Source organism: Equus quagga, chromosome 5, assembly GCF_021613505.1.
Source record: "Equus quagga isolate Etosha38 chromosome 5, UCLA_HA_Equagga_1.0, whole genome shotgun sequence".
NCBI lineage: Eukaryota > Metazoa > Chordata > Mammalia > Perissodactyla > Equidae > Equus > Equus quagga.
In genome coordinates this window covers 138,211,157-138,227,720 of record NC_060271.1, presented here as the reverse complement: position 1 = coordinate 138,227,720, position 16,564 = coordinate 138,211,157, and the positions used below count along the sequence as shown (strand labels likewise).

At 53.2% G+C, this 16,564-nt stretch overlaps 1 protein-coding gene across 2 annotated transcripts in view; it reads right to left on the bottom strand.

Moving 5' to 3' along the window:
* The window catches only part of PXDN (peroxidasin), an 86,678-nt gene that overhangs the window by 22,814 nt on the left and 47,300 nt on the right, over positions 1-16,564 (bottom strand). For both annotated transcript variants that reach the window (XM_046661896.1, XM_046661897.1), the window contains 9 exons: positions 16,465-16,536; positions 14,217-14,386; positions 11,738-11,855; positions 9,423-9,592; positions 6,507-6,779; positions 5,204-5,320; positions 3,846-4,004; positions 2,673-2,785; positions 2,178-2,334 (listed from right to left, as the gene is read on the bottom strand). In XM_046661896.1, the coding sequence (XP_046517852.1) occupies positions 2,178-2,334; positions 2,673-2,785; positions 3,846-4,004; positions 5,204-5,320; positions 6,507-6,779; positions 9,423-9,592; positions 11,738-11,855; positions 14,217-14,386; positions 16,465-16,536 (1,349 nt within the window). The remainder of the gene's footprint in view (positions 1-2,177; positions 2,335-2,672; positions 2,786-3,845; positions 4,005-5,203; positions 5,321-6,506; positions 6,780-9,422; positions 9,593-11,737; positions 11,856-14,216; positions 14,387-16,464; positions 16,537-16,564) is intronic.

Here is a 16,564-nt window from a genome sequence, read left to right as displayed (position 1 = left end):
GATCTACTCCCTCCTGACTGGATCAACTCCCTCCCGCCTGGGATCTACTCCCTCCCACCTGGGACCTACTCCCTCCTGATTTCTTCCTGCCTCACAAGGACTCCTTTCCAGTCTCGGGCTCATTCTCTCTCTTCTTTTGACCAACAGGTGCACAGAGTTTGACTACTTGTCCTTCTTGCTTCCTGATGCTGGCTCGTCCTTGGTCCATTTTGGGGTATCTTTTTCCTGCCCGTTCTCTGCCTGCTGGTGCAGCCAGGGCATAGTGACCAGCTGGCTGTCTATCTAAGGCTCCCCCTAGGTGAGATCATCTCTTCCCACGGCTTTAATATTCTCAGTGATGGGACCAGCCCTGATCTCTCCTCTTGAGCTCCAGACTCACACCTCCAGCGGCTTTTCAGCCTTATCTTCTGCTAACAGAGCAACTGATGCGTCTCTTCCCTGGTCTGGCTTCCACCTTGATCATCTCTGAACTGTCAGTAAATGGCGCCCAAATCACCCAGGCAACTGGGGGAGAACCAGCACCTCCTCTCTCCTCCTCTCCACACCTCACCCATGCAGACCTTTAGCACAACAAAGTCACCTTTCAGAAGCGCAGACTGCTTACAGCACTCCCCTGCTTGGAACTGTCCAGCAGCTTCCCATTACATCTGGAACAAAATCCTACTCCATGGCACACCCGACAAGGCCCCTGCGGCCGCCCGTCTTCCCCGCATTCTTCTCCCAGCACCAGGCACTGGGCTCATCCTGACCTCGGGCATCATCCGCTATTCTCCTGGGTCAGACGGCTCCGGTCCCAGTCTCCGCCTCTCAGAATTTACAGATGGGGCGGTCTCCCCTAACCGCCCGTCTGAGGACCCTGCGCCTCTCCCTCACTCCTGCTTTGCAGAGAGCTCACCATTCAAGCCTAACTATTCATTTGCTTATCCACGTGCCCCCCAGCACCTCAGCACTGAGGCTGAGGGCCTCAGCGGTCTCACTCACGGCGGGATCCCTAGGGCCCCAAGCAGAGCCTGAGAGGCACTCTCAGACGTCTCTGCAATGGACAGACAGTCCGCCCTGAAGCAGAGAGCCCTGGGCAGGCCGTCTTTCCCCTCTGCTAATCCAACTCGCTGCCCACAACAGAGGCAGAGAGTTGGTGAGCTGCCCGGCCTACTCTGCGTATCTGAGATATTTATACACTTATGGTTCAAACAGCTGAAAAGCAGTTTCTCTAGGCAGAGCCCTATTTTTGTGTATCTTAAACAGAGCCCAAACTCACTAATTTTTGGAACTTAATATTTTTATGCCAAATGTTACACAAATTAAGCAGACAATTTTATATAATTTTGTGACTCTAATGCTTCCTTATCTATGATTTAAATCGAACTTGTTTTTCTCTAAGCAATGATTACAGAAAAATAATCCGAAAACACTTATCTATGTATCTTTAAAAAAAAAAAGCAGAAGAAATTCACTAAAATCTTACGAGTGGTTATTTCTTGGCGGTGGGATTAGGGGTGAGAGACAATGTTTAAATTTCACATATAACTAACTGTTGTTATAGCAATGTTATTCTGCCCCGTGACACTGCGTGTGATGTGCAGGGCCGACACAAAGGCGGGGTCAGCGTGGCTGAAGGGCTGCCGACTGGACCTGGGGAGGAGACTGCGCGTGATTATCTGGAGGTTTACACTGGAGCCCCTCAGGACCTATTTCACCCCAGGATACGCATGCCACACCCAAGAGAGAAAGCAGAGGGGGGAGCACAGATGCCCTTGAAGCAATCACCGCAGCTGTACTTTTGCCAAATGGTGGCTGTAATTACACACTGCCAGGATGGGTGGGATGGGTCGGGTGACCACTAAACCAACCACCAAATCAACAGCCAGGAAAGCTCCACCAAGAGAACCGAGCACAGGGGCTTGTGGTCTCAGAGCAGCGGGAAGACGCGGCTCAGAGGGCCCGCCTGGCCCAGCCACCACTGAGTGTGCGATGCCAGGCAGCCGGCCGTGCCCCTCCGGGCCCCATGTCCTCCCCTGCAAATGAGCATCGCACTGTCATCTAAAAATCCTAAAACTCCTGAACTAATGAGGCTGGACTTGCACCGGGGGCCTGTGTGCTTTCCTTCTGCGGCCTTTGAGCCCACGCAGGTGGGATGTCTGTGCCGGAGGAAGGTGAGGTGCCGTGTGCCGTCTTACCGTTGACGCTGAGCACCATGCTGACCGAGGCCTGCCCAATGGTGTTCCGGGCCACGCATTCATAGCGGCCTGCGTCCGCGGTCCCAACGTCGTGGATGGTCAAGAATCCCTCAGGGCTGATATGAAATTTCCCACTTTCTGTCACCTGAACCCCATCCTGGAGCAAAACAGAAGTAGCAGTAGGAATAAGATGAAGGAGAAGCTGCTTTCCTTGGTGTGTGGGTTCCACTTGTTAAAGTATCAACAAAAACCCTTGTCTGCTGATTATGGGACAGAGGACCTAACAACAGGGTTTCCTTTGCTTCCGTCGCCGAGAAGGACGTGAAGAGGGGCTGGAGTTTGCTGGTCCCACTTCGTTTTGTTAGAAAGGATGCCCTAAGCGTGTTTTCACCCAAGGCTTACAACCTGGACATTCACTTCGGCTATAAAAGTCTGCAGAAGAGCGAGCAGGTGGCAGCCCCCCGCGACCCACCCTTCCCACATCAGGCCTGCTACCTTGTTCCAGGTGATGGCGGGCTCCGGCTCCCCCTGGGAGCTGCATGGCAGCTGCACGTTGCTGCCCACCTCCACCGTCATGTCGCTCGGAATGCTGGCGAACACCGGGGTGACTGGAAGGCAAAGGACACCCAGCTGACAAAGGTGGAAAACTCGTAGTTCACACCAAAAAGCTTTCCAAGGGCAGTGGCCTCCTTGGCCTCCATCGGGACAGACCTGGGGCGCGGCCAGGCCATCTCTGCCTCCCTCCCAGCTGTGTCTGTGCAGAGTGAAGGCACGGAAGGAACTGGGGGCCGGGCTGCCCGCTGCCCACCCAGGGCTCTGCCGCCAGCCTCTGCTGCCTGGCAGGGGCCTGAGCTGCCGAGTCCAGTGACCCCATGACTGCCCAGGAGAGAGGCAGGGACGTACAGGACCCAAGAGAGGGCAACAGTTGGGGACGGAAACACGTGCTTGAGAGAAGAGCTTCTCACGTGGAGAGTGGGGACCTGGCCAGCAGGGGCGGGCTTTTGGGGACCCTCCCGCACACTGTCCCCCAGCAGGCCACTCAGGGTCCTGCCCAGGCAGGAACTAGAAGGACAAACCCACAAACTCAGAGCCCGTCAAGCCAGTGACAACAAACACCGAGGGCAGCCTCTCCCCAGCCCCAGCCCTCGCGGGAGGGACCCTGCACAGGCCTCAGCCCTCAGCCTGGTGCTGCCCCAGTCCTTCTGGGTGGAGGGAACAGGCAGGGGGCACCTGAGAGGACAAAAGGCAGGGGAACGAATGCCAGGAGGGCAAACAGGAAAAGGGTCGCGCCTCCAGGACATGGCCACGGGTCTGCTCACGGTCAGACCAGGTGCTGCTTCAGCAACTTCTGGAAAAGGCCATGAAGAACAGCCCTCCAAATCGGCACCATGGAGCCAGTGGAAACGATCGACTGTCCTCTGAGGAGTCGGCCTGATCAGAGCTCCATGTGAGCATCATCCAAACAAATAAGGGTTCTCACAGGGAAAGTGGAAGGGACCTGAGCAGCCACGACGCAAACCCCCGGGAGGACAGCACAAGGACAGCTGTCACCGAGGGGGAGCAAGCTCTGGGCAGCGACAGTCCCGTGAACACTGTGGAAAGCCCGTCTCTCCCCCAGCCATCCACACAAAGCGACAAACCCACTAGCGAGGACCGCTGTCCACCTACCTCTGGGCTGTACCGTCAGGTGGGCCACCACCCTCTGGGAGCCGATGATGTTGACGGCCTGGCATTCATACTGGCCCTGGTCATGGAGGGCCACGCCCGAGATCCGGAGTGTCCCGGACGACAGGACCAGATGCCGCCTGTCTACCGACAGCTGGCTCCCTGAAAGGCACAGAGGAACCGGTCAGTCACACGGACACACGGGCGCCAGGCAGAGGAGGGCAGGGAAAACACGGGATCTGCTGAACTTCATCTGAGAAAAGGAAAGGACGGTCTCTGCTCCGGTCAGGGCCCAGCATAACCCGGCCTGACTCCAGTCAGCAAATGCTCCTGCAGCTGCAGACGTGGTGACATGCCTGTGGGGTGTGCCAGTCCAGGGATCAACAGAACACGGTCCTGCCCCCAGGGAACTCCCCAGAACGGGGCGAGACAGACGGACAAGAGCTACATGAGCAGGGCCAGGATGGCAGGGGCTCACACTGGGGTCCCGGGCATGAAAGGACAGAGCTGGGAAGAGGATGGGGGGACTATGGCTACCTAAAGGCAAACCACACTCCAAGTGAGGTCCTAACACACTCCTCTTGGGGAGGAGCCCTCCTGCCTAGGAGAGGCAGGCCCAGGGCACTGGTGCATCCACCCGACTCCACCCAGAGTCCCTGGAAAGGGCCCCCAGGAGACGAGGGGTGGAGCTGCCCTTTGGTTCAAGGCAGGGATCACTCTCAGGTTCTCAAGGTCACCCTGTCTCTACTCTAGGACAGAATCTGAGGTCCCCCAGCGTGGGCACCTGCCCTCACCCCAACCTGCCCAGCCAGGCTGCTATCACCCCAGGGGAACAGGCTGTGCCCTCATCAGTCATGTGGCCGGTGGTTTGCCAGTTGGAGAAGACAGCTGGGATTAGACCCAGAGGATTAACGTGACCAACAGTCACAACACTGGATGAAGAAATGACATGAGAAATTGGGGAATTAAAGGACAGCAAAAGTTTAAAAAATATCTTCCACTGATGGTTTCCAGAAAGTTCTATCCCACATATTATTACATTTCATTCAAGATGCTAATTAAGTGTACATTAAAGGCAAGACACAGAGACTACCTGGGAGGAGCCAGGCCTCAGAAAGCCACACCCAAGCCCCTTCAATAAGGACGGATCTCTGCGTGTCCCGCCACGCTGGCCGTGACCAGGACACGCAGACACCTCTGTCCCTCCCTGTGCCAGGGTCGTGTCAGGTTCCGCCATTGCTCCGCCCGTCCAGAGGATTTGGGGTTTGCCTGGACGAGGGGCAGCCAGACTTATTTCCTGAGTCTGTGTCCCCAGGCAGGGGCCAGGGCAACGGGGCCGGGACCCCAGGGGCGCCTCTTACCTCCTTTCGTCCAGGCGATGACCGGCTGTGGGTAGCCCTTTGCCTCGCACTGGAAGTCAACCGTCTGACCCTCAATGACAGCTCTGTCCTGAGGGGTCACAGTGAACTGAGGAAGAGCTTCCGGAAGGAAAACATTGGGAACACGACATTTAAAAGACAGCGTTGGGCAAAAGGGCAACACAGACAGCACTGCCATGCTCCTTCCCTAGAGGAGGTGCGTCCCGTTAGTAAGGACAGAATGTCGGGGTTCTAAGAGGACACCCTGCTGTTTGGGGCAGGATCCGAGAGCAGGGCATCTAGGAGATGTGTCTAGGAGACACTTCTGAGTGACAGAAGAACATCCCGTGTTGGGTGTGGCTTGGCATCCCAGGGCAGAAGCGGGCGGGAGCTGTTCACCCAACCACACTGCCAGCTGCAGCGCACGGGGTTCATTCCAGCTGTGGCGGCAGCTGCCAGTGACTTACAGAGACTCATCTCACTCTCAGCCTAAATTAATATCCGCAAATGGTTAAAGAATGTCATCTGGTGCAACTGTGTATAGCAACAGAACTTATTTTATTATTATTGGGTGAAAAAAATAAGCTACAGGATATTTTATATGATTCCAGTTTTATAAAAGTAACAACCACAGCAAAAACGTGAACACAAAGTGACCTGCTGGGCAGTTACGTGTGCAGAGGCCCAGGGCTGGACTCCCAGACTGGGAGTGAAGCAGCCTCCACTGGAGGCAGAAAGAGTTGGTGAAGAGAGGAGTGAGGAAAGAACAAATTTCTCTGTATGTTGCACTTCTGCGTTGTCTCAGAGCTTCCCCAAAAAATGTCCCACTTTAATTTATTTAGAAATTAGTAAACTCATTACAGAGTCAATTAAGAAATTTGGAAATGCACAGCACTAAGTCTTAAAACTATGCATACTCTTAGCCTCCTATGTCCAAAAGTTGATCCTAGGGAAATTCCAAGGTGTGTGCAAGACTTACTAACACATGTACACACCTGCAAGCACACACTTGTGCATTCAACAGATATTGGGAACCAGGCACCTCGGTGCTATGGATAACACAGCCAAAAAACGAAGCACTTTGTCCTCCTGAAGCTTGCATTCAGAAATAAACCCGTCACCAAGTCTCAGGAAAGGTGTCAGATGGTGGTAAGTGCATCCAGTAAAAGTAAAGCCAGCTGAGAGGCCAGGAGGACCAGGGTGGGGCAGGCGCCAGGTGCAAGGTGCCTGGAGAGGCCTCGTGATTCTGGGTACACGAGAGCGCCACGAGGGGAGAAGGGGTCTGCCCACAGAGCAGTGTTCTCACCCTGGACGATGATGAAAGCTGTGGCGTGGACGCTCCCGATGCTGTTGGCCGCGGTGCAGGCGTACTCCCCGCTGTCCTCCTGTGCCACATTCTGTATGTACAGGCCGCCCGAAGGCGTGACCCTCACTCGAGGGTCCTCAGGCACGGGCGTCTGGTCCCCTTTTGTCCAGGTGATCCGTGGCACGGGGTGGCCTGTGGCGCTGCACTCCAGGGTGACGCTCTCCCCCACGAGCACCTCCGTGTTCTGCGGCTGGATTACAAAAGCGGGTCGAGCTGTCACAACGAAACACAGATTCTGAGTTAATCTCCTTCAATTTAGCGACAGGCATTTGCTTGAATGTTTGTATTTCCATTCACTCATCCATCTGTTGACCTCTAATCTAAGCAGAACAACAAGTGAACACGTGCTTTCTTGCCTTCTCTCTTTTTTAAAGAAATGCGCACACAGTGAGAGTGGTCACTGCCTTAGGTCGAGTGGCCAGCAACTCTGACTGAAGGGTAAGAGCCGTGGACAGAACTCTCCAGAGAATTCTTGCTTTTGTTTATTTAAATATATTATGTCAACCTTATTAACCCTTGTTAGTAGTCCTTACTGGTATGAGACATCATTTTTAAAGTGTATTTAGAACATATAAAAAAACCAATTTCCCTCACAAAAAGAAAAATTCAAATTAAAACTACACTAATATTTTTCAACTGTAAATCTAGAAAAAAAACAATCCAGACACATACTAATGTGTTTTGCGGGTGAGCTTGTGGGGACACAGACCTCTCTCAGGTTGGTAGTGGGGTGTAAGCTGCCCACCTGCAAGGTAACATGGCCACGTTCACCAAAACTAAAATTCATCCATTTTACCCAAAAATTGCCCAGCCAGGAACATACGCCATAGATATTTTTACAAGCATGTAAAGCAACACATCTAGAAAGAAAAGGTTTTTTCACTTCTGTGCTGACACCCTTACCTACAATTCTGGAATCCAAAAAGCTCCAAAAACAAAATATATTTTTTGTAACTTATTTGTTTACAGACTGTGTCTGTCTGGCATGAGGCTACTTAGAGTCTTCATTGATTCCACCTCCTGTGATCAGCCACACAGTTGGCTGGAGGATGCTGACGTATTCGTTACAGGACGTGTAGGTCAGCATAATGGATTAGGCACCACATGGCCCTTTTGAAAAAATTCCCCAAATTTCTGAATTTCAAACAACTTCTGGCACAAGGGGTTTTGCATAAAGTCATATGGACCTGGGATAACAATGTGGAAAAAATCTAAATGTACTCCAAAAGGGAGCTAAACAGATTATGTCACATCTAGATGACAGAATTCTTTGCAACTGTAAAAAGGAACAGAGTAAGAAGAGCCTCATGTACGGAAATGAAAGCCCTCCAAGATGTGGAAAGTAAGAAAACCACAGGCCTTGCCGATGCTGACGACCTTTCCAGAAGGATGAAGGAGAAACTCCTATTAGTAATTCTGCGAAGTGGGAGTGGAGACAGGAATTCAGAGGATGAAGGAAAGAGACAGGAGAGACTTTCCCACATTTTTTTACGTCTGTCCATGTTCAAGCCCTATTCATCAAACATGTAAGTAATGATATATTATAGGAAACACAGAAATGACATTCAACATTAGCGTTTTTAGCAGAAAGTGAAAGGAGAGACTGTGAAGCTGTTCACAGGGAGAAAAACACCGAAGTCAAAGGCTGCCTTGACGGCATCTGCAGAACCTGTGATTTTAAATTTGGCTTTATGAAATACAAAGATGAGACCAGATTTTAAGGAGCAAGAATCTCAATGAGGAAATACAGACAAACCACTTATATTGCCGTCCGACAGGTATTGTATTGTAACAGCCCGAAATATAAACCGCCAGGGTACACTGACCCAGAGTGACTGACGGACGATGCTGAGGGCGGGGGGGAAGGCTTCAGAGGCAGTGACAGGTGCAACGTGTCCTGGGTAAGAAATGGACTCTGCTGGCCCACCCAAGGAGAGGGACAGCACGGACCCCTGGAGGCGCCACAGCGGCCGTGCTGTTTCCAGCAGCCGTGGTGGCTCAGACCACTCCACTCGACTCCTCCAACAGCCAGTTCCTGTTCTGGCCAAAGCTCGTTCGTAGCCTGAAACACGTCAGCAAGAGCAGGGTTTGCAACCAGGTGGGACTCAGACCGATTCCAGGCCACAGCTGTGATTCCTCTGCTTCAGACCGTCTTTTTAGACCAGATGTGGGAATTTTAGACATGGGAACTTAGATGTGAGAATTTTGCATAAAAATCCATATTTTTGGCCTTTTTTTTTTTTGAGGAAGATTAGCTCTGAGCTAACATCTGCTGTCAAGCCTCCTCTTTTTTGCTGAGGAAGACTGGCCCTGAGCTAACATCGGTGCCCATCTTCCTCTACTTTATATGTGGGACGCCTACCACAGCATGGCTTGCCAAGTGGTGCCATGTCTGCACCCGGGATCTGAATCCGTGAACCCCAGGCCACCAAAGCAGAACGTGCTCACTTAACTGCTGCACCACCGGGCCGGGCCCATGGCTTCTTTTTAAATAACCAGAGCCCTCAGCACAATAGAGACCCCACTGCCAAGTGGCAACAGCTGGTAGAAGCCCCTTCAGACGGGGGTGAGTGGAGAGGCACGTCGCTCCTGCCCTCCCCTCTGACGGCTGCACCCACAGGACCACTGGACCGGCCTCAGCTGTCCACTCTGAGTGGCCGTCCTGGATGAGGGGGTGACCGTGGACTGGAGCACCAGTCAGGAATCGCCTGATTCTCTTGAGGGCCGACCCTGCCACTGGAGCTTCCCCTTGAGACATCAGCCTTAGTCCGTGTTTACTGAGCAGGAAAGGGAGGAAGTGGACCGTGAAGAAGGACCGCTCTGGAAGGAGCCTGGTGTGAGACGCTCTCCACGTACCTGGAGACCCGAAGTACCTGAGGGTCACTTCCTGCGTTTTCACCTCCCCGGCCACGTTTTTTGCCATGCACTGGTAAATCCCCTGGTCTGTCTCCTGCGTGTTCTGGATCATTAGGGTTCCGTCGTCCAACAAGTTTAGGCGGGAATCTGTCTTCATGCTCAGCTCATTACTGTAAAGACATAAATCTGGTCACTCAAATTCTTAAAGCACAAGGAAACACCCAACCCCAGTGGAAGGTCTGCATCCCAGTGGGGAGCGCTCCCCGCACACGGACCGCAGAGGGCGTGTCCAGCCTCCCCAGGAAACTTCTCTTTCCTAAGGCCTCTGACCTAAGTGGCATTTCTGGGAAATGCGCCTACGTATTTGAGTTTCTAATTAATTCAAATATTTACTTTTACTATTTACATGTTCAATCTATAAAAGTTTTAAAGCCGTCTCCATTCCAAAGGGAAAAAATGAGCACAGTGGAAAAAATTCAAAGGAAACACTTTCCTTTGTTTCTGGCAAATTAATTCAAGATAACAGGGTAGAAACATTTATGTTACTAAAAGCAAAAGATTACATGTGCCGACAGAACAAATCATCCTTGTTTGAGGGTATTTCCCAAGTGACATCGCTCAGACACCTAAGGGAGTGCCCAGTCTACAGGCCTGTTGGGGGAACAACCCCCACCTGTCCCACCCCCCTTCCCCCAGCAGCACCATCCTCCAAGAGCAAAAGACCCCCTTCCAAGACCTGCCTCTCGTCCGAAGGGGGTCTGGATGGAGGCAACCATCACCTCATGCCCACGAGTGACTCACACTGGTATGGCCCAGTTTCCCCCTGCAAACACTGAGCCAACAGCTGGGGCGGGCCGTTGTGGGGGGCAGCCCCTTGGGTGGGGCTGAGGCAGCTGGCCCTCAGATTCTGGCAGGCAGAGGGCACAGCCGCGCACTAGACATCAGGCCTGGGAGCTTGGCTGTGCCTCTGCCATGACTGGCTCTGCCACTCGACTTTTACTATCAACTGGATCATTTGTAATATATAGTTGTCAAGGGCCTGAAGCAAGTTTATGCTTCTCTGCCCTTTAAGTGCACACCTCATAACATTTCAGAAGTCCTCCAGGGTTATCCTGTGGAGCTTCAATCTCATCACCTTCAGAGCTATTCAAGGTAATGAGGGATCTCAAGACTGGGACAGCATCTAACACTCCCCCACACAGTGCTGGGTCCAAGTCCAGCGTCAGCTCAGCCATGACAACAAATCCAGGTCCAGCACAAACCTCCGTATCTTCACAAGCTTCTGCACCTGAAAATCCGCCAAGCTCGCTGTTCCCCTATTCGATTTTCTGCAAACACTGCTTGATTCAAGAGCCAGCCCCATTTCTGCTGGGAGTCTGGCCCAGGTCTGGAAGGGACGATGACTCAGTCAGTGTCTGGGCTCTGATCTCTGGAGATGTCCTCCTTACTCCATCATGACTAAACATGGCCAGCAAGCTCTAAGAGGAAACACTGAGAGCCAAGATCCACAGCGAGCATTCTGCTCATAAATGAGTGCATGTCAGAGTCCTTGCACAAATAAACATGGGAAGTGATGACAAGGTGGTCTCACGTTGAGGATTTATTTCCAAAGATTTGGTTCAAAATGTAAGCTTCAAAGTGCTGCATTTACCACATGACCCTCAGGGGTCTGACCCCAGGGCCACATTGAGCCGACTGACCATAGGTCTGACCCACGCTCTGCTCCCCACACCTTTTGGTTGTGGAAGGAGGGGGGCCTTTGTTTCAGGAGACCAACCTGCTCCACACGGGAGCTAAGCACACTGTGTTCACTTGACAGGGTTGCTTTGTAGACGCTGTCCCCAGCAGGGACGAGCCCCCCATCTGGTGAGGACTGGCCCCAAGGCTCCAGGTGCAAAGCCTCCACTGACCAGACCCCACAGCTTCTGACCAGAGAGAGTGGGCGGGGAGAGAAGAACCGAGTTTCCTTCCGTTCCTAACTGCGGGCAAGGGGTGACACGCTGCCCCTTTACTGCTAACCCCCGCAGGCCGACTGGGAGAAGGTGCTGCACCCTTCACAGGATGGGACTGGGACGCGTCTCACGGAGCCCTGGGACAGCCGAGACGTCTCCCCGGCCCCCTGCTATTTCAAAGCAGGAGAGATGCAGAAAAAATGTTTTCTCCTTTATACCTTTTCCTCCGTCGAAGAGGAAGAAAGAGTCAAAGTGGGGTCTGGAAGGGGTGGGGGTGGGCCAGCCAGCAGACAGAGCACTGGACAGACCGTGAGAGTTATGGCACCGGACGCCCCGATGGTACCTGCCCAACACCCAACTTACTTGTTTCGAAGCCAGATGATCTCGGGTTTGGGGTTGCCTTCAGCTCTGCAGGTGAAGAACACTGTGTTCCCCGAGGTGACGTCTGCGTCCTGGGGCTCGGACGTGATCCGGGGCCTTTCTGTGCCAATAAGGACACAGAGACCTTGCTGGTTAAACCATCCAGTAAACCAAACCAAACCCCGCTGAGAACTGAGGACACTGACACTGAGGTGGTCTCAGACAAGCATCGGGTGATGACCTCAGTGGTCTGCTCACCCTGCAAGGAAGCATGACACCTGTGCAACTGGACACTCCGTGAATAACGGTTTTTAATGAATAAAAGAACAGAAAATAATACTTCTTAGCTAAAGCAGTGCTGAGAGCAGAAGCTGTACCAAGCAGGGCAGGGCAGCAGAGCTGCCCTTCATCCTTCGTCCTCCTGCGTATGCGTCTCCTCGCCCACAACCCTGGGGACAGAGGAGTTGCCTCCTCGCACCTCCTAAGTGCCAGGTGTCTCACACTCTGGTCCTCCCCACCACCCACAGCTCCCGGTGACCAGCGGGCGTCCCTTCTACACACCAGGCCTTCCACTTAACTCCGTCCACAGAGCCCCCGGCAGCTGAGAGATGCTGGGCGTGACAACTATTCTCTGAGTCCTCACTTACTAACTATGGGACTTTTCGAGAAGCAACTTGACCTCTTGAAGCCTCAATGTATTCATCTACCTAGCATGTACATTTGCTGAGAGAATTACAGAGGGAAAAAAGCGAACTCACATACACAAACGTGTGTGTGTGTGTGTACGTGCTGTCACGGTATCTGACATCTCACGGGTACAGATGTGGTCGGCATCGTTATCACCGCTCAGTCATCAAAGAGATTCTGCAAACTCGCCGCCCGCGCACGTCAACTGGCCCTGATCCTGAACTGCTGCCTCCCATCTTCGTGGTGCTCCACAGCCCACGGCAGGAGCCCCCACCCCCGACACTGCCGCCCCTCGATTCCCCCTCCCCCACAGCTCCAGAACCACCCACTGGCCTCCTCGTGGCTCTCCCAGCGCACCCTCAGCCACATTTTAAGGAGCCTCCACCCACTTTCCATCTGTCGCCTCGAGCATTGAATTTGGGGGACTTTGGGAAAGTTTGCTTCTCCACGTGCTCTGGTCAGACAGAGCCGACCAGGTGGTGAAGTAGCTGGAGGAGGGACCTGCCAGCCCCTGGTGACCCCAGGTGGCAGGTCAGCAACTGAGATCGCCCAGGATGGTCGGGGCAGGACGCATGTCCTCGAGGCGCAGCCACTGCCTGGCGGCTGTGGCGCTGGACTAAACAGTGGAGGCGCCGCTCCCGAGCTGGGGACCTGCTGCTGAAGCTGGAGCTGGCGGGGGCAGGAGGGTGGCCGGGACTCACACCCAAGGACATCTGTGAGCAATCCCTGAGGCCAACGCCAGAAAGAGGAGACCTGGGAGGGGCCAGGGAAAACGACTCCGCCGTGCCCGGCACGGTCAGCCATCAGAGGCCAGCGGGAGCACACTCATCCATGGCCTCTGGCCTTTGTCCCAGTAAGTGAATCTTGAGGATAGCGCCTTGTCAGCCCGGTGCACACAGCGAGCCCAACCCAGCCCCACTGCGCCCGTGCGCACGGCTCCTGACGGAGGTCCGGACACAGCCGAGGGCCGGGCGGGAACGTGCGGCCAGGGCTCCTCTGGACACCCAGCCTATTGAAGCAAGCCGCCACAGATGGGAAACACGTTCACAAAGGGCACTTTATGGAGGAGCCCAAACGTTGACGGGCGCGGTGCTGTGGTTGCCGGGCTGCTTATGAAATGTACTAATTTTCATTAAGCTTGTTTTTAATATTTACAACAGAATAATGATGCTTTTAAGAAACTAACTGTAGCACCCCCAAAAAAGTGCTCAAATTAAAAGAAAAGAAAAAGCTGAGTAACTCCGTAGGCGTTGACAAGGCAGATTCTGCCCTAGGACCTGATTTGATTCTGCCCTTTTCTTATGCTATTTTGCTCAGGCATCCATCCAGTCAGCACACAGATGCACTCTGCTGGACGAACTCGAGCCACGGATGCCTTGTGTGGCCACTGCCCAGATCAGCATGCAGAACGCTGCCAGCACCCCACCAGCCACCTGTGCCCTCCCCCAGGAGTCACCCCATCCCAGCTGCCAGCTCCCCCAAGGAGCCCTGTGGTCAGGCAGCGACAGCCTTGAGACACAAAATGAGGGACAGCGAGTGGCAATGTGCTTCATTATGCTAGTTTTTGCAGGGGAACCCGAAAGTAAAACCCAAGTTTATTACCAAATAATTAGTTTCTTATAGACACAACAGAGGAGAGTTTTGCAAGGATGGGTCCTTGTCAGGTCCCCCCAGGACTTGATTTTTGAGACTCAGCTAGTGTACGTCCCGGGCCCTCTGGCACACCAACACAGGGGGCAGGGCCCAGGTGCCTGGGGGTTCCACCCCCCATCTGGGGGCCCCGGGGCTCACTCACCACAGTCCAGCTCCTCTGGGGTGATCGTGGCCACTGACCGCCCCTGAATGCGTCTAGGATGTTCACAGGTTGCTGCTGCCTGCGCGTTGCCCGACTTGGCGTAGGTTTTCAGCAGATCCGCCAGCCACAGGATTTCACAGTCGCAGTGAAGCGCGTTCGAGTCCAGTCGCCTTGAGAAGGAAGCAGTAGCCAGTGAGACTCGAGAACAGCAGATGGCACCTGTTCCAGACAGACCTGAATAGACACGGGACAGCGGGGCCGGCCGGGATCAGGGCAGCAGATGAGATCACGCTGCAGACGATGGCATCAGCCCCAGTCCTGCCCAACAGGGAGAACCAAGCAGAGATGTACATGTGGACAGAAAGAGAAAGCCAAGAGTAGGAAAAAACCCAAACAGCACAAAAAAAAGATGGTGTGCATCTCACTTAACCCTAACTACCCCATAAGGGAGAGGAGGACGGTAGCCCTGCCACTTGGGGCTGGGTCTGGTCTGACGCCAGCTCACAGGGCACAGATCTCAGAGGATAAAGTCATTCTCAAAGTCTCCGAGGAAAGTGTCCTGTGAAGCAGGAGACCCACGTCTCAAGAAGCGTGACAAGCAGGATCTCCTTCCCCGAGGAAGGGGGCGGAGTCTGCACAAAGCACAAAAGGAGGGAGTAATGGTGACAGGAAGAGGAGCACAGACAGGTATAGCGATGTTGGCGTCACGCATGACAAGTGCTGGCAGATGGGCCTGAAGAGTTGCCATCAGACCAGCAGAGACAGGTGCCACGTCCATCTATAGAGAGACGCACTGGGAGCCCAGAGCAGGGTACCCAGTGACCTCGGCAGGCGGTAGGTCACTAAGTTCACACTCTGCAGGCCCAGAGCTCACCCAGGGGAGACGGGCTGTGATGTCACACCTCCCACCCGCGTTTCTCCAGGAGGCCGCTCGGAGAGGAGGGGAGGCAGCACTAAACCCTTGCCTGAACAGTCATTTCTCCGATGAGAGCCTACAGGGGGAATCTACTGGGCTGAAGGCAGTCGTGACACACCCCCACTGCACCTTGACTTCTCAGATGAGGGTGCACCTGGCAGAGGTGGACCCAGCACGTGCCCAGCTCCCTGTGACCCGACAGCCCCCTGAAGCTCAAGACGGGCCACAGGGTTCAGGGTTCAGGGGGTGAAGCCACAGGAAGGGAGATTAGCTACGTGACCCTGGCCAGCCCTCCCAAGGCCGAGCGGGCCAAGAGAAGGAAGGCCCCCAACTCCACAGGCCTGCTCTGGCATCTGGGTGAGAAGAGCGCAATTAAGTGGGGCCTGAAATCCAGGGTTTCACAGAATGAGCAAAGTCAAGGGAGCAAATAGCAGGCAGAAAGGAGGTGCTGAGGTCGAAGGATAGGCCTTTGTCAAAAAGCCGTCAGCGTGTTCATCAGGACGCAGCAGCCCCGCCTGCCTGCCCTGAGCTCATCTTGGTGATCCTGGCAATTTCTCTGCTACTCTCTCTTACCCATCAAATATGGAAGCACTGATCACATCCTTCCCCTGGAATGTGGTTTTAGTCGGCTGGTGATTGCTTTACCCCAAAGAAACAAATCATGAACAGTGAGGAAAGTCTATGTCTTATTTCACTTTATTTCACTGAAGAGATGAAACAGACAAAAGGCCACTCTGGGTCTGGCTTCTTAATATGAGTTTTCTGTTTCTTTCTCATCTAGTTCATCGTACGCAGTCAGTGATAGAAACTAAAAAACAATGGCTTTCAAGACCACAAAGGAAAACACAAAAAAGATGTCCAATGACTTCCTCCATCAATACTGAAATGCTTTAATTCCCTTATAAGAAAGCACCGACTATAAGGCAACGTTAGTTTTGGAGACCTAAAAATGGGTACACTTCAGTCTACTTAACATGTTCAGTTACATGGGTGCCTAAATAAAAGGAATACAGCATAGAGATTCTGTCTAGACTGATTTTATTTCCAGTAGTAAATACACACCACAGAATTAAAAATTAATTTGAAGAATTTAAAGTTGATTCTTAGAAATGTGTTCCTCGCCTATTAAAGGATGATCTCACTGCCACGTTCCCTGGATCTCCTCAAATCTTGGTTTTACATTCTGATGCGTCCCATCACCCCCCAGCTGTAGAACTCTTTGCTATTGTGCATTCTGATCACAACACACACTTCACAGGACCCAACAGAAAGGGGCAGGAATGGAGAAGCTAGGCTTTGCTGGACAGACAGCACAGAAGGGCCCATACTCACAATCTTTTCATGGACTCCAAGTGATTAAATGTTCCTGGAACCAAATGTGTAATTCGGTTGTTATGCAAAAATCTGTTGAAAGAGACAAGACAACAAAGTA